Here is a 22,513-nt window from a genome sequence, read left to right on the forward strand (position 1 = left end):
AGAATTCATTCGATTATTCGGCTGGTTGGTATGATTAATCCTTACCCAGGCTATCTATGGAAGCATGTGCTGTCCCGAGATAGGAGTCAGGTTAAGAATACATGCTATGGTGGTTAATCTAGATTGATTTCATAAACCTCATGTATAGCGGTACAATTTACTTGTCTATCTTTGTCAGGATGTAAGCTAGGCACACCTTCACACTCGAGCTAAGAATCAACGTCTCACGATACCTCAATATCTCTGCTTCCATCAACACTACTTTTCGAATCGCTAGAATGTTCAAGTCTTCTACTAAGTACCAGCTAATGAACCAGGCTTGCTGAATGTTACAAAGATTCAACCACTGTATGAACAACTGATATAATATAGCTTGAATTGAACAGTCCTTGCCAGTCCCGGTGCAGGTGCCTTGTATTCCGGTCATCTGCAAACACACTGATTGGGGCCCACTAATCGAAAAAGCAGTTTCACTAGTACTGTGGGTCCAGAATGAATTGTACTTCACTGTTCACATCAGATATCAAGGATGTATTAGAGGACTCCTAGTGGCATCCGCATTGCGTTCTTGTACATTGTCACAGTCGTTGCAATATTTTTTTTGACTCTGCCGATTGCAGAGACACGTTGAACGCGTTTTCCTCACGTGACACCACACGATAACGTGCCCCTCCAACCAAATTTCGAATTTCATCGCATTTACTTCGTCTTTTGTCACTGCTCTCTCTATCTCTCTCCTTCCCTCCCTTTCTCTTATTAGATTCGAAATACCAATAACGATTAGCAATTGACGATTAACGATGGCACAAACAACCCAACAACGACCAATCGTGTTCTTCGACATTAATATCGGGGAGACGCCTGCTGGGAGGATGAAGATGGAGTTGTTTAGTGATGTCGTTCCCAAGTCAGTATTCTTTTTCAGCATTCTTTTAGTATTTCTCTTTCTCTTGTTATTTTTTGTTTGTCGTATTTGCTTGGGTGTGCTTAATTTCGTTTGGGATTTGATAGGACTTCGGAGAACTTTAGGCAGTTGTGTACTGGGGAGTATAGGTTAGTCTGCTAACTACCGGATCGGTGTTGATGGTAGAATATGAGAGCTGATGATGGGTGAAGGGTGAACTCGCGACCGCAAGGGTATAAAGGATCTATATTCCATCGGTATTTATCCTATCCTTCTACGTTTAGTTCATGTGTTCTAATGTCATTTATGTTGAACAGAGTGCAAGTTTCATATCATTTTCCTACGCCTTCAGTCATTAGAACTAAACCATATTCATATTCAACCCATCGTCCTCGTTCTTCTTCCGTACTTATAGGGTACCGAGTTTCATGTGTCAAGGCGGCGACTTTGTCAAAGGAGACGGAACCGGTTCGTTCTCTATCTACGGAGATAAATTCCCCGTGGGTTTCCATTCCATTTCCTCCACATATCCGTTCGGGCTAGCTTGTGTTGATTGATGATGAGAATAGGACGAGAACTTCACAATGAAACACGACAAACCAGGATTGTTATCTATGGTACGCCCTCGCTCGCGTTTCATTTATATCAAGTATGCTAAATTAGTTGTTCTGTGGTTTTTTGTTCCGCTCACAGGCTAATTCTGGACCGAATACGAATGGATGTCAGGTAATCGTCCGAAGTCGTCGAGGTTCCGGCAATACGGACCTATCTACCTTTATATTCCAGTTTTATTCTAACTCGATTTTCTTAATATTATGGTAGTTCTTCATCACGACAGAAAAATGCGACTTCCTAGACGGGAAACACGTCGTGTTCGGGCGAGTGATAGATGGGATGTTGACGTTACGGAAGATTGAGAACGTACCGACTGGGCCGAATAATAGACCCAAGTTGGCTGTGAAGATAGTCGGTGGGTATTTTCTTTTCTTGTGTGAACGTCTGATTGATGTTTCTTGATGATGGATAGAATGCGGGGAGATGTAGAGTCGCTGACGTAGGGAGGAATAAAATATATATAACTGCTGTATTTATATTTTTGCATATATTCCAAATTGCCGTCTATCACCGTGTTTAAGAGTGATGCCATCCCAAACTGTGCACGTTCAGGTTCGTCAAACCCCTCGTCATTGCATTGATATTGCGCAAGAATAATGCGTGGATGATAAAGACGCCGGAGCCGGACCGATGCAGTCCTTCGACGGTTGTACGCGACGTCTTGCCTCTTACCACCTCGATTCTCTACGCACATTCCTCATTCCACAATCAATTCATTCGTTCGCTCGCCTGTGCCTGTGGTAACACCTCGTTCTTCGGTCCGTACCTTCCACGCAGATTGCGATCTTCTCCATTCTCTCATTCGATTCAATTCGTTCGGGATTCGGGTGGGTTCTGTCTGGAGTCTGTTGTGGTGAGTGGTGTGTCCCTCGTTCTCGACCGTCTCTCTGTCTCTCCCATTCTATCTGGCTTAAAACCCTCTTCTTCGTCTTCTATTACGCGTACGCACGTTGCATACCATTGCTATTGCCATACTATACGATACGATAAATACATATCTATCCTACGATAACCTGTCGGTCTCGTTTGTCCGTGTCACAACCATGACGGCAAGACAGACAGTAACAGTACGCACACCCGACACGCATAGCCCTCCCAAACGTACTTCGAGTTCACAGCATTTCGAGCAGCAGCAGAGGCTTCCACGTTCAAGCTCTAGCTCAGGTTCTATTTCCCCTCGTAACTGCACACGTCGAACAACATCTTCAAAACCGTCACCAACATCAACACCAAAACCAAAGCGCAGAAAACAAAAATCCCTCGAACACCTCCCAATACTCCAACCGGCGTTCATACTGACACCTCTCAATCCCGGAGCTATGCCCATGTCGCCTACCTCTTCTGCTGCTGCTGGCAACGTACCAGAGGACGACAGACCACGGCGCGCTGCGTCCTCTCCTCAACTCCTCCGAACGCGCGCGAGGAGCGACTCAGCGAGTTCGTCTGCCTCACTGACTGCTACGGAGGATAACTACGCTCGAGCGCGTACTACCCACGCGTCAGCATCGACTTCGCGGTTCCCAGCAGCACTACACCCAACGACGGCATACCCTCCACTCTGGACCTTAGCCCAACCCCTCTCTTCCTCCTCTCGGATGGGTTCCTCAAGCACAAGCTCCTCAAACAGCTCCGCAGAAGGCGAGGACGAAGAGGAGGAGGAGGAACACGGAGACGAAGACGGAACGGAAGACCTTATCTTCTTTTCCCGCGCAGCGTCTTCCTCTTCATCGGGTTTGCGGAATCGAAATAGGGAGAGAGGAGGGGGACAGCGGAAAGAGTCGGAGGTGCCGAGGGTGGTTACGACGGCGAGAGGACAGCCGTGTGCGGGAGAGACGGAGACTGAGGTGGATGAATTCGTGCGTTGTTCTTCCTTCATTCGATGTGTGTGTATGTATGCTGATACTAACAAACATTTTGACCCTACTTCCTCGTTCCGTGCTTCGTTCGTCGCTTCGTACTTCGTAATTCGTGTGCAGCCTCAACGCCTTCCGACGTCACGAAACGTCACCTCGCGGCCCGTTGTCCCGCTTCTCATCGACTTTCTCGTTCCTTTCTTGTTCCAAGTTACGCGTTTCCTGTCGGTTATACCTGCAACGTTTGGCACGTTGTATAATCTTTATCATGTTGTCTACCCTCCTTCTCCACCTTCGAGTGGGGGAGTCGCTGTGGGACTGTCGGGTATCGATTTCGTCATTTGTGCTTTATGGGTGCGTCAACACCGTTCTTTCCTTCCCGTTCTCCAATCTAACATACCCGCAGGCAATCCTAACAGGCACCCAATGTCTCCTCCTCACAACAGGCCTCCTAGTGCGCTGGAAAGCCTACTACACAACACCCTCCACACTCATCCGACTCGTCGCACTACAATGTATCTGCTGGCCCGCAACGCATTTCACACTTGTGTTGTTTGATCATACGAAGAGACCTGTGGCGTGTTGGGCGTTAATTGGGACGACGACGTGTTTGTCGAGGAGTGTACAGATTTGGGTGACGAGTAACTTGTTTATTACTGGACGCGCACCAGATGGGCATGGACATCATCATCACGTTAATGGTCACGCGAATGGAAACGGGATTGGGATTAACGGATACGGAAAGGTCCAGAGACTGAGAGAAGGGAGAGTAGGACCTCGGAGGTGGGACTGGGGAGAGATGTTGACGAAGTGCGCTTTACCTGCTGGGGTTCTGTATTTTGTGACTGCGTGGGGGTTGATTTTCAAAGACGAGTTGCTGCGGATGCAGATGCGGGGATGAGTGGTATTTGTTATTCGATATATGAGATTTTACACGAGTCGATATTTGATATTTCCTCTTTATTTAATTCTAATTTTATTTTTTGGGAGTTAGAGTCTGTTAGATATAAAGATAGATTAGATAAATGAATGCAATTGAGTTGAGAATGAATGGGAATGGGAGATGAGATAAATTACGCTGGTAGGCGCGTCTTGTCCTCGATATATGATCCTACGCTAATTGACTGCATATTCAAATATGTACGACGCCGAACGACCTGTGGCGGTCCCCTCTTTCTTCCATGCGATCCATACGATGCGATGCATGATGTCCGTATATCGTTTATGGACAAATAATGACTTATTTGTCGGAGGACGGGAGAACGGCATGGGCAACGAGGACACGCACGCATGACACACTTCATCGGGCGGATCACCACCTCCACCCCCTCCTTACAACAATATTTAAGGGAATCATTTATGGAGAATGTGCAGGGATTATGTAGACTCCCCGTTGTTCTCGGCTTTCTTTCTTCCGTCTACCATCCACCATCTGGCCGTCTGTCTAGTCCTCTCTCTCTCCACTCTGTAGTCTTCCATGCTGCTGCTTTCGCTACATCGTCTTCGGCTCCGTTATCCAAACACCTCCGCGCCTGTTCTACTCCCTCGTCCTCGGCGACCGTTTCATCGCACAACACCTAGGCTCAACAAGGACAAGGAAGGAAGAAGACGTCCAGCACTTGGCATCCGGCGCGAAGACCCGGCGCGAATATGGGAGCGGCGGTGCCCTCTAACTCCCGAAGCTGTCGAGCGACTCGTACATGAAGACGGGGTAGATGTGTATGTTCAGCCTTGTGAGAGGAGGGTGTGGAAGGATGGGGAGTTCGTTAAGGTGTGCTACACCAGTCTATTACTACTCTTACATTTCTGATCTGTGCTTTCCACAACTAATTCTTGTTCGTAGGCAGGAGCCAAGATCCACCCAACCCTCTCCCCAGCAGACATAATCCTCGGTATCAAAGAAACACCTCTCGAAGAGGTCCTCATCTCTCCAGCACCTTCTTCTTCATCTTCTCATTCTAATAATATGAATACTCTGAGACCGAGAACCCATATTATGTTCTCGCATACACATAAGGGACAAACGTACAACACACCTTTGTTATCGAAATTCCTCGCTTCTCCGTCCCAGTCGGTTGAGAAGACGAAGACGTTAGCGACGCTCATTGATTGGGAACTCCTTACAGACCCGAATGGGAAGAGGACGGTTGGGTTTGGCTGGTTTGCAGGAGGTACAGTACCTCTCATCCTCTCCCGTTCATAGTTGGAAATGCGAATTGAATTGAGATTGACGTTGTGTGAATGCAGTTGCCGGAGCTCTAGAAGGTCTCGTCTCGACCGCACATTTACATCTCAACCTTGGCGTTGCTTCGCCTTTCTTGGTTCGTCTGTCATTCTCTTCTTCCCTTCTTCAGAACCACTTTCTCCTCCCGTTCTTGCCAAGTCTGACTTGATTTGATTCCCCGTCTTGCTCAAATTCAAATTCAACGGCAATCCAGGGAACACCGCGCCCACACACCGCCCCTCTCCCCTCCCTCCTCTCCTCCCTACGCAACATCGGGGAGTTAATAGCCAGAGACGGTACACCAAGGAGCATGGGTCCTTTCATCATCGTAGTTACCGGGTAAGCACCATAATACCATAATTTCATAATTTCGTAAATTTCAAATTTCGTTTCGACTTCTCGTTCGCATGCCCAGGTTTCATTTACTTCCTTCTGCTGATCCTCCCTCCGTTTATATCTCCCTAACTATCAATTTATCTTTGTACGTATGTATGATACTAATTACGTCCCTACCTTGTGTATAGATCGGGACAAGTATCCGCCGGTGCGCTACACCTTCTTCGCGAGACGCTTCCCATTCAAGATGTCACTGTTGAGAGTCTTCCGAGGCTCATTAGGGATCCTGGTAAGTCTCGAATTTTACCGAAAGGATTTGCGAAGATCGTGATCTGATTGGATATTCAATTCTGTAAAAAGATACATCGCTGGACAAGGTGAAGTCTAATTAGAAACATTAAAATAACGCGTACGCTGATGTTAATCGCCTGGTTGAACGAAACGATGGATGGAATATTATAGATATACCTCCTACACGCAACGCAAGAAACATACCTCTTCAACCGAACAACGGGCGAACGAGCCGACCGACAATCTTACTACGCGAATCCGGCAAACTTCGAGTCACGTTTTCACGAACTTGTAAGTGATTGATCTTGAACAAAGGTCTTTGATCGAACTACGTTAATAAGGATATATTATATATTATATATTGTATTTTGCTTATAGATTGCGCCGTACATGACACTCCTTATTAACGGCGTTGGCTGGACGCCTGAGTCGCCGAGACTTATGTCGATCGAGCAGACTGCTGCTGCACTCGCGCGTGTTTGGGAGTTACAGCAAGAGCTTCAGAATGGGAATGGCAACGAGCAAAGAGGTTCCCTTGATGCGGACTCAGACTCGTATTCGGGCCTGAGCCCGCGAGACGTGATGAAGGGGAGATGTCAGAGTTATGCAGACGTGAGCTGTGATATTGAGGTGCGTCAGGTTCTGCGTTCACCATTAAATGTGTCTTATATTTACCTATTATTCTTCACCACTACGAAATGTAGGGCGGCCTAGGCTTCCTAACACACGCCTCAACCCTCTCCCAACCCTCCTTCACAATCGACCTCCAATCGTCATTCCCCAACCTGTTACTCCCACCTTCTCCCTCTCCACTCCCACAATTACAAATGATGTCAGTCGACATCTTACCTACAGCTCTCCCACTAGAAGCAAGTGAGAGCTTTAGTAAAGGTATTGTTCCCTACGTGCGGAACGTAGCGAACCGGTATCGGTATGCCAACGTCTCTACCTCTACTACTAGTTGGCAAGATGGGAAGACAGTGGAACAGTTAGATGAGAATGCTGAAGGGACGGAGATACACGCTGCGTTGGAGAGAGCGACGATCGCGTCGGAGGGGAAGCTTAGGAAACGGCATGTGTGGTTACAGGGAATGGTGGATGTTTATCGGGCTCGGAGCTTGAGTTCATCAGAAAGTGCTGGGTCAACGAGTGCTTCGGATGCAGGTCGAACTCCAGCGAATTCGACAGCGGCATGGAGTTCTAGTTCTAGTTCGCAAGTACAGGCTGCAATACCACCAAGGAAGAGGATTTTGCTACTTGGGAGTGGGATGGTTGCGGGTCCGGCAGTAGAGGGAATTTGTAGGCGAGGCGATGTCGAATTGATCGTAGGTACGTCATGTTAATAATAAACGATAGAAGAGAAGCGAGTTTGCAATGTCCTCTTCTTGCTTTGAGAAAAAGGCATCGTTCAAGCAAAAACTGACATTTTATGTTCATTGTACAGCGAGCGACCAACCATCACGCAATACCTTCCTATGTAACGCAACTCCCGTTACCATTGACATGTCTCAGAGGGATAAAGTCGGGGAACTGATACAAAATGCCGATGTTGTTATCAGGTACGTATGCAATCCACCGTCTCAAAGCTGAATAAGTAAATTTAGTGAGAGATTGATAAATGTGAACATTCTTTCCCTCTCCATCTCTAGTCTTCTTCCAGTCCCTCTTCACCCTGCGGTAGCAGAACTCTGCATCGAGCATGGTCGACACCTCGTAACAGCCTCATACATCTCCCCAGCAATGCGCGCCTTACACGATCGGTCCGTAACCTTCCTCACAGTCAATCCATCTCTTTAACATACTAACCCATGGTTTCATTCCCTCCGGCACAAAAACAGCGCAATCAACTCTGGCGTCCTCCTACTAAACGAAATCGGCCTAGACCCAGGGATCGACCACTGCTCCGCACTCTCCCTCCTCGCCTCTCTCCGCAAGCAGAAGAAGAAAGTCGTCTCGTTCACCTCGTTCTGCGGTGGTCTACCCGCACCCGAGTGTGCTGACGTGCCGCTTAAGTATAAGTTCAGTTGGAGTCCGAGGGGTGTGTTGAGTGCTGCTTTGAATGGGGCGCAGTTCCTTGTGTATGGGAAGGTATGTTTCTTTTTATTTAATAATGAAATGGGAATGTGGCTGGATTTTGCATTTTTTATTTAGGTTCAAAACGTATCGAGTGACGATCTCCTTCGTTCGAACATCCCTCAACTCCCCATATCAGATGTATTACAACTCGAAGGTCTACCAAATCGTGATAGCCTGTCGTACTCGACTACGTACGATCTTCATAAATCTCAAGGATTGCGAACACTCTTCCGTGGAACTCTAAGGTACGACCTCCACATTTTCATTTGTCTTCTGAAATATCCCCGCTGATGACTTACGAACGTCAAAACAGATACCCGGGCTTCAGCAGTCTCCTCCACTCTTTCAAACATCTCGGCCTCCTAGACACTGAAGATACCGCCCGCAAACTCCAGATTCACTCTTACTCCGACCTCATTCGGGCATCCGTTGAGGACCTCACGGGCGTCGCTATTAACGCTAACGACTCTGCTTCATTCACCAGTGCGATTCGCGATTTAATTCGGTCAAATAATAATGAAAGCGAAGAGGAACTGGAGGACCTATTCGAAGCTATTCGTTGGCTTTCCCATCCAGGAGGAACGGGCGACTATTCAAGTTCATCTCTTCGGTTACCGGACCCACCGAAAGAAGCGAAGGCACCAATCGACCTATTCGCAACTCTCCTCTCTCACAAGCTGGCTTACAAACCAGGTGAACGAGATCTCGTTGTCTTGCATCACGAAATCATCACTTCCTCTTCCTCCTCTTACCCTCAAGGCCAGTCGCATGATACCGAGGCTATCGAGGAAGAAAAGGAGGTCCACACCTCTAAACTCGAAGTATACGGCACACCCAAACATTCCGCCATGTCCCTCTGCGTTGGAGTACCCGTCGCGCTCGCTGCGCTTCGCGTCCTAGACAGCCTTCGTGTTAGTGGTGGTGGGGTTGGTGCAGAGTTAGAATTGGGTGTATGTGGGCCGGACGACCCTGCGGTGTATGAATACGTTCTGGACAGGATGAAGGAGAGGGGTTTGGAGATGAAGCATCGAACGAAGAAGCTCGTAGGAGGGAAGAGTGAGAGGAGTGTGGAGGGGAGGCTGAAGGAGATTTGGAACTGATACCTCGAGTCTTAATCTGAGTTGGATCATGTGTATATGTATATGGGAAAAATGTGTGTTGTAATATATATAACAGGTTGAACATCTTGTATTGCTTTCTTGTCTTCTTAACAATGTATTATTCGCATACGAATATATCATAATATTGTAATATGTTAAACATGAGAACTTGACAGCATTTCGAAGACAGCACGTCAAACAGCAACATCATCAGTTTAAAAAGTCAAAAGCGAAGAAAGAAAGAAGTAAGCAGGTATGAGGCAAGAGAAGGGTAGGTGGATTGGTCAGTTCCCCTTCATAATTGAGTCAATTCTCGCTTGCTGGATCCTCTTCCTGAACGGCAGCAGCACCGTGAACCCGAACAAGAACACACTCAAAACATATTGGAACTAAGAATCACAAAAACAATTAGCATCAACTCATCTCCGTCAAATACTATGTAGAAAAGAAAGAAAGAAAAAAAGTAAGGACACTTACACCAACAACCAACCCCGTCCGATGCTTAACACACAACCTCGTCACATACGCCGCCTCCAAAAAATGCACTACACCCGTAAATATCCACAAAGGCTTGAACAACTTCGTCCCACCCACAGCATCATACAACCAGCATCCGAATTCCCAATTCCACTTTTGGTTGGCGGGTGCGGAGGTGGAGAGGATGGGTGAGAGGGTTGTGTAGACCATGAGTGCGAGCGGGATGCCTGTTTTGAGGAAGGAGGCTGGGAGGTGGAAGGTGCTTATTTGGGGAGCTTTGGACTGCGGTTTTCGTTGAATACGATAAATTTTGTTGTATAATGAACCGCGTGGACGTACCATCCCGAGTGCTTCCTGTGCATCAGCAGTCATGCTTAACAATCGCGGTTTGACTTCTTCGTACCCGGACAGTGGTGGGTCAAACGGTACGCGAACTTCTTTCTCCTCCGTATCCTTGGTGGCTTTATCGCCTTTGGACCTGGGTTTGTATCTCAGGGTCATGCCCTACATTGAACATTCAATTTCCCCCAACGAACAAATGTTGAAACATTAGTACGAACGCGGAGAGGATTATGAAATAGAGGAAGGAGCGGGGAAGGTGAGTAACTTATCAACGTACGTTACTGTCAATAGCCGTCATCTTCGCACTCTTCACCACCTCGTTCACTTTCCCCCAATAGCGCACGTATGCAACGAGCGTGTCTGGGTGATTGGACATGTACATGCATAGGAAGGTCGACTTTTCTGCGACTGGGTCCGACATCTTGAATCCTTATTAGCAGGAAGGGTCAAGGGCTACGAGTTGATAGTCAACGTGCGAGTTAAAGGCGAATGGCAAGCAGGAATAGGTTGGGGAGACGTGTCCGATTGCTTAGGACATGAGCACAGAGTAAGCTGCATGAGCCGTGTCTGTGTAATTGAATATTTCCCCACGCTTTTGCTTCCGCCTCGGCTATCTTCCTAGGCCGCTCCAATGAGATAGATGCATTCTCTAAGCAAATAATAACCTGATATGCGTACAAGCTGTCCTTTCGGAGACTCTGGTTAGGAAGGATCTATCCTGCCTGTCGAGTTCCGGCGTACACGCATACGGTAATGAAAAGTAAAGTCGGTTAGTATCCAATTTTCACCATTAGTCCTACACCTCTTTCAACCACTATCAATGTATGATTGTTTTGTATACTCGTATAATGGTTTTAATCTGTTGCCAATGCACACTCGTCGATAAGTTGTGCCTGCCGGATAGAATCTGTCGGACTGTTTGATCAACAATAACCAGGTACCGTTTAGGTTCCTTGTTTTGAATAACTGATTGAGACGATTGTGTACACCACAATGCAATTGACTTCATTCTGCTGAAAGGGGGTGGCTTTTGTGTTCATTTTTAGGATATGTTATACAACATGATTCATCCAGCAAGTACATGTAATATTACTTGTCTTGGCTCTGCCACTTTACAGTCATTCTTTACACTTTCATCACATGTCTACTATACAGCTAAGGGGTTATCAGCAAGTTTTCAAGAACTAGGAACTGTCAGCTCCTGTGTATTATTGACACAATGGGATCACATACTGTATTTGCTATTTGGTGGTAGCAACAAGCTGATATCTTCAAACCAACACAATAATATCTATTTTCTAGAATGCTATAAAGGAGTTTGTTTGTTACTCAGGAAAGACATGGACCACAGCTGTTCTCAATCTATCATCCAGAGAAACTCTTGCCTGAACAATGTTGCTTTTTGACAGAGACAATTCAGCTGCTCTAGACCTTGGTTTTGTGCAGGAGTTTATTTCGGGAACAATTCTTGGACAATATTGCCAATTTGTAACCATTGCTCTTTTGGTCTATGACACTAGTATGTTCATTTTGTGTAAGTCTTCTACATGTATTATGTCTTGACTATTGTATAGTGATTGCACTGGACAGAGAGGTGAATTGTGCTTAAACCCTCTGTATTAATAGTTTTGACCACTAGTACAGGTTGAATTCTTCTGAGTACCAGATCCAGCCTATTCATTCTTCCTCTGGATATAACTGAACAAGGTACTGAGCAGGGACGTGCACTTACTAAACCCATTAATTTGATGTTTTTTCTGGTATGTCAACTAACCCTCTTACTGATTAATTTATCTGATTAAATACAGAACCAATACATTGGAATTTTCAGAGCAATAACATGTATATTTGGTGAGCAATTTTGGGATTTTTGTGTTGGTGCTCCTAATATCTTTGTATTTGGCTAGGAGTAGTTGAGTAGCAGAGGCACAAGAACTGAGACTGAAACCTGTAAACTGAGAAACATGGATTGAGATTAAATAAGAGCATGAAGTTGCAAGATTAGGAGATGCAAGCATAGGCCATCATCTAATAAGAGTTTGAAACTACACACAGTTTGTCCAGCCACTCACAACTAAGCTAATTGAAAATAGACAGAACACACCTATCCAATCTTATATCAGTTCCTAATCATCACAAAGTAATATAGATTTCAAAATCGTAGATTGTGTATGTATCGCCATACGTCAACAAGCTAGCTACGTGAATCACAGATGTAAGACACAAGTCGATGGACAATAGACAATAATCAACGCGCACAAACGTAGCAACCATTCATTAGTTAGAAGACATACGTAGACCGGTAAGTAGTAAATGAGAAAAGAAAAGAAATGCGCGCCAGTGAAACAAGACTTTCGAAAGAAAATAATGTAACAATCAAATACAAAATGGGCAATGGTAATGGCAATTGTTGGGAGAGGTGGAGAAGGAGGTGTCTACAGACAAGATGTAAAATGTGTGTAGAAAGGTGGAAAAAAAATGGTCAAGGAAAAACACAAACCAATCAAGTTGAGCCAGGGTTAGAAATGGCCAAGGAGGCAGAAGGGAAATGATGCTGGAAAAACCAAGGAGATGAGAACGTCGAAAGGTAGTGTACAAGAAATCCACAAGATAGTGAGAATAGGCGTGATGTGGTCAAGAGGGAGGACGATGGATAAATGGAACACGTGAAGAGATGAAGACATTAGAATCAGGCAGGTCCGTATAAGGTCATCAACATCAGAGAGGATCATTAGACAAAATGGATGAGGGGAACAAGATGAGAGGTGTAATATGGGACATCAGACACATTCAACGTTTGAGTGATCATAAATCCACAAGAAATTTTATCGTTTCGTTTTCACTTCACTTTTACTTTGAATTTTAATCGTTAGAAGCTTCACTTTCACGACGTCCTGAAACTTGTCGACTCACCATCAGGTCATACAGCAGTGTCAGACGAGCCTTCTTCCTGCGACGTCGGATGTGCGATTAATGTGTCGTCTGCCGAGCTAATTAAAGATGGTGCTCCAGCTCCACCTTGCGAGGGTCTCGAAATACCGTTCGTCTCCGGGATCGGAAGAGATGAAGAAGCCGGAGCGGTCGTTTGTTGCGACTGTTCGGTGGGCGCAACACCAGAAACCTGAGATTGCAATTCTCGTGCAGTCTCAGGCACTATCGTCGCCTCCTGCCGTGACATTCGCCTCGAGTGTGGCGACAGTTCACGCGGTGACGATCCTTGCCTTCCCGATCCCGATCCTCCTTCACTTCCCGAGTCAACAACTCTCAGTTGAATCGGCTGACCAAACGTATAGTCCCCCCGACTCACGCGATGCTGGGATGGCGAGATCGCGTTCGAACCTCCCGATCCCGAGAACGACTCGGAACGCGTTTGCGATTCGCTCGACCGACGATGCACAGAGGGCACTTCCGACAGTCTCGCAAGCGAACTCGCCCTGGAACGCATGGCCATCTCAATACTCACATTCGAATGACTGGCCGCACCAACGGTTCCCTGTACCAAAGACTGCGCACGCGAACGTGCCTGCGTCGAAATACTCCTCGAACGCGCCGACGCACCCTGCGAACCCGATCCGGTAAACGAGACAGACCTCGAACCTCGACTGCTCCGGCTATGACTATGACTGACAGAAGACGCCGAGCTGTGCCTGCTTCTCCTCGAGTGCGGGATTCCAAGGTTCAAGTTCGTTAATGAAAGGTTACTCCGGCTTCTTAGCATCCCGAGCGAAGATCGCGGCGAAGGGCCACCCGAGAGAAGACCGACACTGTCTTCCCTTTCAGCTTCCTCCTGGCTACCGTCTGCTTCAGGGTCTGTCAGCATGCCGAACTCACGCGAGGTGCCTTGCTCGTGTTCGGACTCTTCTCCGCCGCTGCTCTCATACTGAGGATGTGGGGTGAGGTTGAGACCCGAAGAAGCCTGAGTACCTCCGCTCAATGTCCTTGAACGATCACGGGCGCCGGAAAATCCGGCCGGAATCGCCGATACAGGCAGGGTTGGCAGACTTGCCCGCTGTTGCCTCGTTTTACGCGCAGTGCGGGGTGGCATCGGGATAACACTCTGGCCTCCGAGATGACCACTGATAGGAGAACCATAGCTCGAACTTGACGTCGCGCCTTCGTGAGGACTAACTGGTGATTGAGCCGCACTTGCCTCAGGACTTCTTTGACTCTGACTCCAAGGGCTATCCGAAACCTGACTTTGTCGCCTATCGGACGAGCTAATTGTTCTCGACGCATGACTGGCACCATACGATGCCGAGCTCGTTTTATTCGAGTTGCTCCGCGACTGCTGGGTTCCAACGGACGACCTTCCTCCTCTTGAGCGACGTGAAATATGCCTGAACTGGAAGGGGAACCGACTCGGAATCTGCTGTCCAAGACTACTCATCGATGCAGAGTTACGTCCAGATGATGGCTCCTCAACGTTCAACCCAAACTCATCGTATCCTTCTCCAACTTCAATATCTTCCTCCCCTTCTTCTTCAACGTCTTCCTCTTCCTCCTCTCCTTCCTCCTCTGCTTCATGTCCACTCCCCTCCCTATCACTGTGCTTACTCGTTCTCGGACTCGGCGGGAACGGAATCTTCACTTGAGAAGGCGTTCCCATGTCTTGTGAACCTTGACGAGCCGGATACGTCGTAAACGGATAAGGCTTCATGTTTGACGGCGGACGTTCCCGACTCGACCTACTCGATCCCTCCCTCGTTCCAGGTGGCTTCGGTGAGCTAATAGTGATCTCCTGAACAACCGCCTCCTCCGACAACTCTCTCCTCAACTCTGGCGGCGTATTGAACAACTCGCCACGCAACATGCCTCGTCGAGCAGGAGGTGGAGCCTTCGGTAACCCAGCCGCAGCCAGAACGCGATCAAGCACTGCATCTTCCTCACTTTCATCCATCACTCCACCAGCTCTCCGTGCTGACTTCTCAGTCGACACATCTCGTGCTTTCTCCGCAGCCTTTGTCGACGGTGGCGGAAGGAAGAGACACAAGTCATACGCGTCGTACACTCGCGCACGAGTACATGCTCTCCAAGTCCACGTCGACAACACACCCTGCGCCTCCTCGAACTGCTCTTCATCCAGACCTTTCGCATAACCAGGCCTTTCCTCCGGTTCTTCCCATCGAAATCGCGGTCCACACACACCAGCACACAATTGGCCGCTCATCAACCACAAGCCAACCCAGCTGATCAACAGAATCACAACCCGCCAGGCCGCCCACGCAACATTCGCCAGGAGCACACCTCTCGCATATCCCGAAAGCGAACCATCTGGACGGAAGAAAGTCTGGTCACGCTTCATCAAGCCTAAAGCTCCCAGAGCCCTATCCTCCGGCTGGGAAGAGGTGAACGCAAGCAGTATCGCAACACACAAAGCCGCACGCGGGAGGAGTAGCGCAACAGTCGGGAGGTTCTGTCCATAGAAGTAGCAGGTCTCGGCGAACCAGTCACCCCACGAAGCCAATGAAGACATCGACTCGAGAATCGGACTACGTGCAGTAGTCGAAGGAATGACCATAGGCACATTCTCCTTTCCTTCCGCCGTAGTGGGACTAATAAAAGTCTCCCTCTCCTGCTGTTGAGAAGGCCTTGCTTCAGTTGCGACGGACATGGCACTTGGCGTGACCGCCCTGGACGGAATAGTCGACCCAGACGTCGAAGAACCACATGGCCTCAGGAATCGAGGGACGGGAAGCCTCGGACGCGCGGAAGACCGGATGTATCGAAAAAAGCAAAAGTTCACGAAGGACGTCATGCACACGATGTTATACGCCGGAGCAGACAGGTAGAGTGGGATCATGAGAGGACGTTCTGCAGGAGAGGTACAAAGTTGTAATTAGTTGTCAAGAACTCAATATATGAAGGCACCATTGAATGGGGCCTGAAAGTATTGTGAAAAACACGTTCAGAGGGTATAAACGGTCGCAAACTGGACTTCGCGAAGGATCGACGAATGAAGGTTAAGCTGTAGAAATGAAAAACACGCGCAAGTGGTGTAAAAATAGAATATTTTAAAGCAGAATACCACAATTGTTAAAAAAATTGATATCGAACACTCACTGCAGCGCCAGCGTCTCCACCAGCAATAGACGACCTCATAGATAAATATGATACCGACTATCCAGAAGAGCCAGCAGACTCCGTACCCCGCAGCGCCCAAAGCCCAGTTCCTGCTTGAGCTTGGATTAGAGTTATTGGACGAACTTGAGGGTGGAGATGCAGGAGTCGGGTGGAGGGCCAGCCTGTCAAAGTAGTAAACCATGAGTAAGAATATCCAAACAGCGAGAAAATTACCAAAAATAAAAAATAAAAATAAACGTACTGGACGAGACAATATATGGCATTGAGGTCAAGGAACGATTGAAGCACAACAAGGCCATATACCCAGATCGGCCATAAAATATACCGTAACCTGTTCAACGCACTCGGGTTACTCAAGAATCCCAGATCGAGTCCCGGAGCGCGGAACCGCGGTCGTAGCGGTACAGATCCAACTACATTATACCCACCCACGCCCGGCATACCCGGATGCGGGAGATATGCACGCATATGTGCAGGTGCGGAGGGCGGGGGTACATCCGTCGTCATCGGTCCCAGTGCACCTGGGAACGGTGAGGGCGACACAACGGTCGGACTCAGCGGCGTAGAAACTGTTCCTCGCCACCAAGGTTTCGGTCCCGAGCCATGCACGTGACCCGCGCGGCCTTCCTTTCGTGATCGAACCTGCTGTTGGACACCGCTGCTTGACAAGCGTCGCGAATGCCTGGAAGCCGATTGCCTACGCGAAGCGGCGGCCGCTGCTGTTGCTTCTGAGATGATACGCACAGAGCGCGGAGTCTGTCGCCGACCGATTCCAACGCGCTCTTCGGTGCCCTCGCTCTCTGCGAGTGCAGGATCGAAATCATACTCGCCAATGTCGACGTACTCGCCGCTCTCACCAGTACCAGTGTATCCCGTGTATCCAGTGTCGTAACTGGGTGTCATCCTGTGAGCACCGCTGGCCATGGGACGACCACCACGGGTCGTCCCGGCATTCGATGGAGAAGACATGAACGGGATAGGTGAGTGACCGTGACCCCTCTCGGAGGGAACAGTGGAAGCTGGTGCAGGTGGGGGTGGACGTCGCGGGAGCCAGGAAGGATACCAATCGTCTCGAGAAGATGCCTGACGAACGTGTGGGGGAGGAGTTACACCTGGTGTTGGAGGACTCGGCTGTGAATGACGTCTCCTCGATTCACGACGAGTCGCAGCAGGTCTACCAGCATCCGACGAAGAGGAGGGAAGCGAATTCGGATTGGAGCCGGAAGGAGTCTGCACAACTTCATAGTTGTCAGAAATCTCATTGTCGTTGCCCTCCTGTCCGGTGCTCGGGGATGCCGGAGTCGTCGGAGTAGACGGGGCGCGCGATCTTCGAAACATATTCTCTTCTCATACAGTGGAGAGATCTCGTAGTCAATGGAGCCCGGGATACAGAGATGTTAATTTTAGACTTTTCTGCTTTTTCTGGTTCGCTTGTTGAAATGCTGGGTTTTCTGTCTGTTGATAATGATAATAAATGAAGTCCACGAGCTCAGTTCGCGGTTACCAATCCAGACGCGCAAAACGAAGACGGAGGTGTCCGAGACAGTATGACGTCGAAACGATCGAAACGACGACTATCAATCAGGTAGGGTGTGTGTATGTGTATAATGTAAGTATACACGCGTGACGGACCGTCGGTGCCCGAGTTGGTTGTTGATAATGATATAGTACGAAACGTATATCAAGATCGCTTCGCTCGAAATGCAGTGCGTAGGTCAAACGCAAAACGCAAGAGCGCGAAAAACAGTCGGATAGGGCGGAGCACAGCTCAGCTCAGCTCGCGGGGCCTTGCGGATCGGAGTCGGAGTCCAAGCCTTGGTCCTTGGTCTTAGTCTTAGTCGCAGACACAGACAGAGGTGCAGACAGACGGCACACACGGACTGCTACTAGCGAACGTGTTGAAGGAGGACCTTAAGGCAAGGAAAGAATATCAGCATCAGGAACTTTGATAATGGTTGAACTTTGGGCACGACGCGTGCCTGCACGCGCTATGAATAGAAAACGGAACGGGAAGGAGAGAGATAAGTAGACAGGGTGGAAAAGCAGACGCACGGGCTCGACTGGACGGGGGGCGAGCGAGCAGGGAGTGCAGGCAGGCAGGCAACACCCACTGGACCTAACTCACTCTAGGCTCAGACGGACTGAATTGGAGCAGGACGACGTTCGCGCGGACTCAACGCGTCTGCCTCGTGTTCCCAACCTCCCAGCAGCACGGGATGAGAACAGTGATGCAAACAAAGCTGCCGTCACGGACACGAGCCGGCCTCGTGTCTTTAGCTTTGCAATGGAGGAAGGGGGAAGAAGAGCGAGCGCGAGGCAAAAGAAACAACAACCCCCGTCCGTGCAAGCTCAAGCCAACAGCCGCCGCCAGAAAAATCAATAGAATATTCCAGCGTTCCAATCCATCACGGCCTGCTTCACTAGACGCTCGCCAATTTCAGTTAGATCGCACGCTCGTCCCTTCATCCCGAATCGCCGCCGTCCCAGAAGTGTGAACAATGCAAGGAAGAAAAATATAAAACAACACAGCAAATTGAAACACTTCGCTCACCACAAACCCACAAACGCCACGACCGAACGGTACTGCGCGCGTCGCCCGGAATTCAGGAACAAATAAAAGGAATGAAGGCTGTCAAGACAAAACAATTCAGTCGCAATAATTACCAATGGCAACGACGCCCGATTATATAACACGTCAAATAAAAATGCACAGTCAATGCAAGTCCGCAAGAAAATCAGGTATAAAACGAGCGGCAGGGGGAAAAGGACGGAAAGACAGTGGAGGTGATGGCGCAATACGCCTCTCGTACAGAAGGTAGAGAAAAGAGAAACAACAGGAGAAAATTATGTTATGTCCTCGCCTCGTGCAGTCGTTCACGAATATATGTGCCGTCTCCCCGCCATTACCGTCTAGCGATCTGCGATTCGTCTCCCCGACCGTCGTCATATCTACTCCCAGTCGAGTCCTGTGCATACATGCATTCTTATTATACCCGGCGCCCTTTTCCTCGCAACGACATTATAATTTACATTCATAATCAGGGCCGTTCCGGTGCAAGGTGTTGACCTCTTCTCCTGTTTCTCAAACCCTCAGTACCCGACAGTTCTCGGATTCGTTTGATCCGCGTTTTTTGCCCACTTTGGTGTCAAAGGGAGAAATATCCTCACGCTTTCCCGCTCATATTCTCTTATTTGGCAGTCCCTTGTCTCCGGCAGCGCTAGAAGAGCGGTCCCGACTTCGCGTCACTCTCGATAGCACGTTCCAAGTTGATGAAAGAACGGCATTTCGCGCGACGCATACGAGATGAATGTCAGAACCCATGTGGGCGGGAAGTTCCTTGGAGTGCGAACAAAAAAAATCGATAACCGTTGCAAGCTGCACAGGTGCGGGTCATTCACAGCCAAAGAATCCAAACTCGCTTCCAACGACGCTTTCCAGAATTTCATTGAACCGTTCACCGAAGACGAAACAGCTCGCGATAACAAACGAGAATCACATGAAATGTTTCTATGCTGATGCATCCATAATGGAAGGAGCAAGTGACAAGCCTATGAGTATCAATATCATTGTTCCACATGTACTAAGTGGCAGTATAATTACACCAGTGACAAAGGGCGAGAACGACTTGCAGAATCTATTCTTGATGTACGGCATTGCCCATTCGACCTTCTCGAGCGTTGAACCCTAGTAGCGCCATACCCTGGTGTATAGTGTCGCGTGTAAGGGCAAAGGCCGCGGCGTTGACGCCACAGACGCGTCCAGCGAGTCGTTTGACGAAAACGATCGGAGTAGCAAGGAACGGTAGGACAAGTCGGAAGATGTCCTAACAAATCAAGAAAAAGAAAATGTCAACCTTGTTCCTAACGGTCGGGTGGCTGAGTCGAAGAAGAGATCTTCACCTCAGGTTGGTAATAATCCTCTTGTTGAATTATGTAGTACTTCCCATCCTGTGGGTTCTTTCGCAGAGATACTTTCACAAGGAGCCTTTTCATTCGTGATGTTCAATAAAAACAATTACGATCTTCTGAACACAATAGCGATAGCGAACATACCGTGCAGGAGAGGACGCAAACGGACTAAGAAATATATGGAAATTCTGGACGACGTTCAGGTATGCAACCTTCTGCGTTTCGTCATATACTGCAATATCAAAGTGTCTTAGCTTTATAAGCAACGAACGACATCAGTTGGAAATGCCATCACCAAACGACTCGACTTCCAAGCTAACTTTTGGACTCATATCCCTATACCACCTGTGGCACCGTAAGACAGCTCAACTCAACATGCAGTCTCCAAGTTAAATAAACTGAATTCAAACGCACTCATATATACCGACGATCTCCTCTCTACTCCCAGGGCCAGGATGAACCGTGCACAACGGGTGGAGGAAGCCCGCCTCGGGAGCAAAGTACTTGTTGATAGCAGCGCGTTGGACGGCGGGAGTGGGTGCGAGCGTGAGCGCTTTCACGGCAGCGGCTATTTCGTTTCGTGGGTTGTTCATCGTTTGATACAATGTGAGTGTACGTGATTGTGGAAGGATGAAGTTGCGTGCAACGTGAAGCACGAAGCGCTGCAGAAATCCAGTTTAGTGCATTTCGTTGAGGATCGACAAATGACGTATGTGTTTCTCTCACTTATCTAATCTTATCAATGATAGCACGCCCCCCTTCTTTCATCGCTTTCGTTCTTTTATTATTAATTTTCTCAGCAAATTTCGATGATATTTATTATTGACCTTCATCTTTCTGAAATAGGCTGTTTGAACAAGCTATAACACTAAAGTGTCAGGGTGTCAGGATGATGCGTTTGGACAACAACCTTTTATGATGCAGTCGAAACCTGCATCTCTTCCTTTTAAGGCATTCGCCTACTACTATTCCTGGTCATTACTTACTAAGCGACACACAAGTTGTAACTTAGGCAAATGTCCTCGCCCCCACTTCTCTAATCAATACTCTTCACACACGGCCTTCCTTTCACCTCCACGAGGAAGGCATCGCGCTTTGTGCCAGTTGATTCTTCTTTCATCTATCGGGCGCTTTCTCATGCTCCGAACTTACCGTCAAAATTTCTTCCTCCGCAAACATGCCTCTCGGACCGTCCCCACTCATCGGTGCCTGAACAACGCGCTATACCAAAGGACTGTGCATGTGTAAGCCTTCCATACTGCTCCGTTCCACTTATACAGCTCATCTACATTGACAGTTTCTCCTTCTGGTTGATGCATCAGTTAATCAGCTCCCGATTCCATCTCTCTGCATGCTCCTCGGTGGTCAAACCTGAAACCGAGTTTTCTAGTTGACAGGACATGTCAAAGACAAGATATTCTCTTTGCACTATTTGATTTCTACTATCACTGATTGCAACGAATGGAAGGAGATCGAAATGATAATGCGCTCTTCGGCCTTCCTTCTGTCCAACAACAGTGCAGGATTTATGATGCGACGGCTCTCCACCACACTGTCGTGCAAGAACTTGGGGAAGTAATGCGATCTTTTGTCTTCCCACTATTCAATCCTATCGTAATGTTTGTGATGAGGTCGCTCTCCGACGCACACTTGCACACGAGCTTGGGAAAACTTTTGTTTTCTCCCGCAGAGCTTTCTAAACTTATAAAAGGAGAGAATACAGAGTCCAAAGCCACTAGTCAAACACAACCCTCGACTAGTCCGGTCGTTTCATTATAACTCCTCACTCCGAGCCTACCATCTTGCCAATCTCCTACTCACTTTAATATGTTCTCCAAAATTGTGATGATTACCTTGCTCGCTATCCTCGCTGTCGCTACACCGACCCCAGTCCCTCAGCAGCTGCAAGGAGTAAACTCATCAGTCGGCCTTAGCCACAACGAGAATAAGGTAAGCGACTTTCCATTGGACTATTTGGGTTGAAAGCTGATCATAAGCGGTTATTGGGTTGAACATACAGGCAGAAGGTATCAGTGACTCTGGATGTGATTTATCACTTGTTTGTTGCGAGAACAACTCTGGTGAATTACACCTCGTTGTATGAAGAGGTCCAGTACCTAATATTAATGCCTCCAAAATAGATGCTACTAATGCGTGCACTACTGCTGAAATTGGTCTCTAAAAGCCACAAAGCGAGAGCAGAATACGTTCGCCTGGTTCCAGTAGTCAAATGCCAATTTGATATTGTTGCGTCTGAACAGTCATGCCAGTATATATACAAATATAAATTCAGAGTTTGATAAGG

The 22,513-nt window shown here is 48.1% G+C and overlaps 9 protein-coding genes across 9 annotated transcripts; 6 read left to right on the forward strand and 3 right to left on the reverse strand.

Moving 5' to 3' along the window:
• Positions 1-722: 722 nt before the first annotated feature.
• FOMMEDRAFT_22124 (uncharacterized protein) lies at positions 723-2,020 on the forward strand. Its single transcript, XM_007268996.1, has 9 exons — positions 723-907; positions 1,012-1,053; positions 1,117-1,161; positions 1,182-1,184; positions 1,320-1,404; positions 1,474-1,521; positions 1,598-1,630; positions 1,727-1,874; positions 1,932-2,020. Exons 1-9 carry the CDS (start codon positions 801-803, stop codon positions 1,946-1,948), a joined length of 528 nt encoding a protein of 175 aa, XP_007269058.1. The 5' UTR covers positions 723-800; the 3' UTR covers positions 1,949-2,020.
• Positions 2,021-2,562: 542 nt separating this feature from the next.
• Positions 2,563-4,273, forward strand: FOMMEDRAFT_158955 (uncharacterized protein; the record flags this gene model as incomplete). The annotated part of the gene is made up of 2 exons (XM_007268997.1): positions 2,563-3,726; positions 3,779-4,273. 2 exons carry the CDS (start codon positions 2,563-2,565, stop codon positions 4,271-4,273), a joined length of 1,659 nt encoding a protein of 552 aa, XP_007269059.1.
• A 521-nt stretch (positions 4,274-4,794) lies between these two features.
• Positions 4,795-9,461, forward strand: FOMMEDRAFT_126943 (uncharacterized protein). Its single transcript, XM_007268998.1, has 14 exons — positions 4,795-5,143; positions 5,216-5,543; positions 5,620-5,693; positions 5,811-5,935; positions 6,121-6,221; positions 6,293-6,309; positions 6,395-6,514; positions 6,602-6,853; positions 6,928-7,552; positions 7,668-7,782; positions 7,873-7,983; positions 8,062-8,311; positions 8,375-8,544; positions 8,613-9,461. Exons 1-14 carry the CDS (start codon positions 4,850-4,852, stop codon positions 9,397-9,399), a joined length of 3,369 nt encoding a protein of 1,122 aa, XP_007269060.1. The 5' UTR covers positions 4,795-4,849; the 3' UTR covers positions 9,400-9,461.
• A 222-nt stretch (positions 9,462-9,683) lies between these two features.
• On the reverse strand, positions 9,684-10,639 carry FOMMEDRAFT_91170 (uncharacterized protein; the record flags this gene model as incomplete). Its single annotated transcript, XM_007268999.1, has 4 exons — positions 9,684-9,788; positions 9,877-10,158; positions 10,216-10,337; positions 10,492-10,639. 4 exons carry the CDS (start codon positions 10,637-10,639, stop codon positions 9,684-9,686), a joined length of 657 nt encoding a protein of 218 aa, XP_007269061.1.
• A 2,499-nt stretch (positions 10,640-13,138) lies between these two features.
• FOMMEDRAFT_30381 (uncharacterized protein) lies at positions 13,139-17,637 on the reverse strand (the record flags this gene model as incomplete). Its single annotated transcript, XM_007269000.1, has 5 exons — positions 13,139-13,458; positions 13,526-13,652; positions 13,682-16,029; positions 16,279-16,460; positions 16,541-17,637. The coding sequence occupies 5 exons, from the start codon at positions 17,635-17,637 to the stop codon at positions 13,139-13,141; spliced, it is 4,074 nt and encodes a 1,357-aa protein (XP_007269062.1).
• A 1,328-nt stretch (positions 17,638-18,965) lies between these two features.
• On the forward strand, positions 18,966-19,607 carry FOMMEDRAFT_158961 (uncharacterized protein; the record flags this gene model as incomplete). The annotated part of the gene is made up of 3 exons (XM_007269001.1): positions 18,966-19,105; positions 19,170-19,267; positions 19,342-19,607. The coding sequence occupies 3 exons, from the start codon at positions 18,966-18,968 to the stop codon at positions 19,605-19,607; spliced, it is 504 nt and encodes a 167-aa protein (XP_007269063.1).
• A 307-nt stretch (positions 19,608-19,914) lies between these two features.
• On the reverse strand, positions 19,915-21,248 carry FOMMEDRAFT_22132 (uncharacterized protein). Its single transcript, XM_007269002.1, has 6 exons — positions 21,055-21,248; positions 20,623-20,917; positions 20,504-20,553; positions 20,353-20,440; positions 20,200-20,284; positions 19,915-20,123 (listed from the first exon to the last, which is right to left on the reverse strand). Exons 2-6 carry the CDS (start codon positions 20,799-20,801, stop codon positions 19,935-19,937), a joined length of 591 nt encoding a protein of 196 aa, XP_007269064.1. The 5' UTR covers positions 20,802-20,917; positions 21,055-21,248; the 3' UTR covers positions 19,915-19,934.
• Positions 21,249-21,669: 421 nt separating this feature from the next.
• FOMMEDRAFT_135915 (uncharacterized protein) lies at positions 21,670-21,987 on the forward strand (the record flags this gene model as incomplete). The annotated part of the gene is made up of 1 exon (XM_007269003.1): positions 21,670-21,987. One exon carries the CDS (start codon positions 21,670-21,672, stop codon positions 21,985-21,987), a length of 318 nt encoding a protein of 105 aa, XP_007269065.1.
• A 48-nt stretch (positions 21,988-22,035) lies between these two features.
• FOMMEDRAFT_158963 (uncharacterized protein) lies at positions 22,036-22,312 on the forward strand (the record flags this gene model as incomplete). The annotated part of the gene is made up of 2 exons (XM_007269004.1): positions 22,036-22,158; positions 22,229-22,312. The coding sequence occupies 2 exons, from the start codon at positions 22,036-22,038 to the stop codon at positions 22,310-22,312; spliced, it is 207 nt and encodes a 68-aa protein (XP_007269066.1).
• Between the last annotated feature and the right edge of the window lie 201 nt (positions 22,313-22,513).

This window comes from Fomitiporia mediterranea, assembly GCF_000271605.1.
Source record: "Fomitiporia mediterranea MF3/22 unplaced genomic scaffold FOMMEscaffold_9, whole genome shotgun sequence".
Classification (NCBI taxonomy): Eukaryota; Fungi; Basidiomycota; class Agaricomycetes; order Hymenochaetales; family Hymenochaetaceae; genus Fomitiporia; species Fomitiporia mediterranea.

Excerpts from the sequence above, each read along its gene's own strand:
- FOMMEDRAFT_22124 (XM_007268996.1), top strand. The coding sequence starts at position 801 with ATGGCACAAACAACCCAACAACGACCAATCGTGTTCTTCGACATTAAT. Across the intron at positions 908-1,011 it reads TTTAGTGATGTCGTTCCCAA|GACTTCGGAGAACTTTAGGC; the intron begins GTCAGTATTCTT and ends GGGATTTGATAG. Across the intron at positions 1,054-1,116 it reads TTGTGTACTGGGGAGTATAG|GGTGAACTCGCGACCGCAAG; the intron begins GTTAGTCTGCTA and ends TGATGGGTGAAG.
- FOMMEDRAFT_126943 (XM_007268998.1), top strand. The coding sequence starts at position 4,850 with ATGCTGCTGCTTTCGCTACATCGTCTTCGGCTCCGTTATCCAAACACC. Across the intron at positions 5,144-5,215 it reads AGGATGGGGAGTTCGTTAAG|GCAGGAGCCAAGATCCACCC; the intron begins GTGTGCTACACC and ends TCTTGTTCGTAG. Across the intron at positions 7,553-7,667 it reads CGATGTCGAATTGATCGTAG|CGAGCGACCAACCATCACGC; the intron begins GTACGTCATGTT and ends TTCATTGTACAG.
- FOMMEDRAFT_22132 (XM_007269002.1), bottom strand. The coding sequence starts at position 20,801 with ATGAACAACCCACGAAACGAAATAGCCGCTGCCGTGAAAGCGCTCACG. Across the intron at positions 20,441-20,503 it reads CTTGGAAGTCGAGTCGTTTG|TATATGACGAAACGCAGAAG; the intron begins GTGATGGCATTT and ends TTGATATTGCAG. Across the intron at positions 20,124-20,199 it reads AGGATTATTACCAACCTGAG|GACATCTTCCGACTTGTCCT; the intron begins GTGAAGATCTCT and ends TTGATTTGTTAG.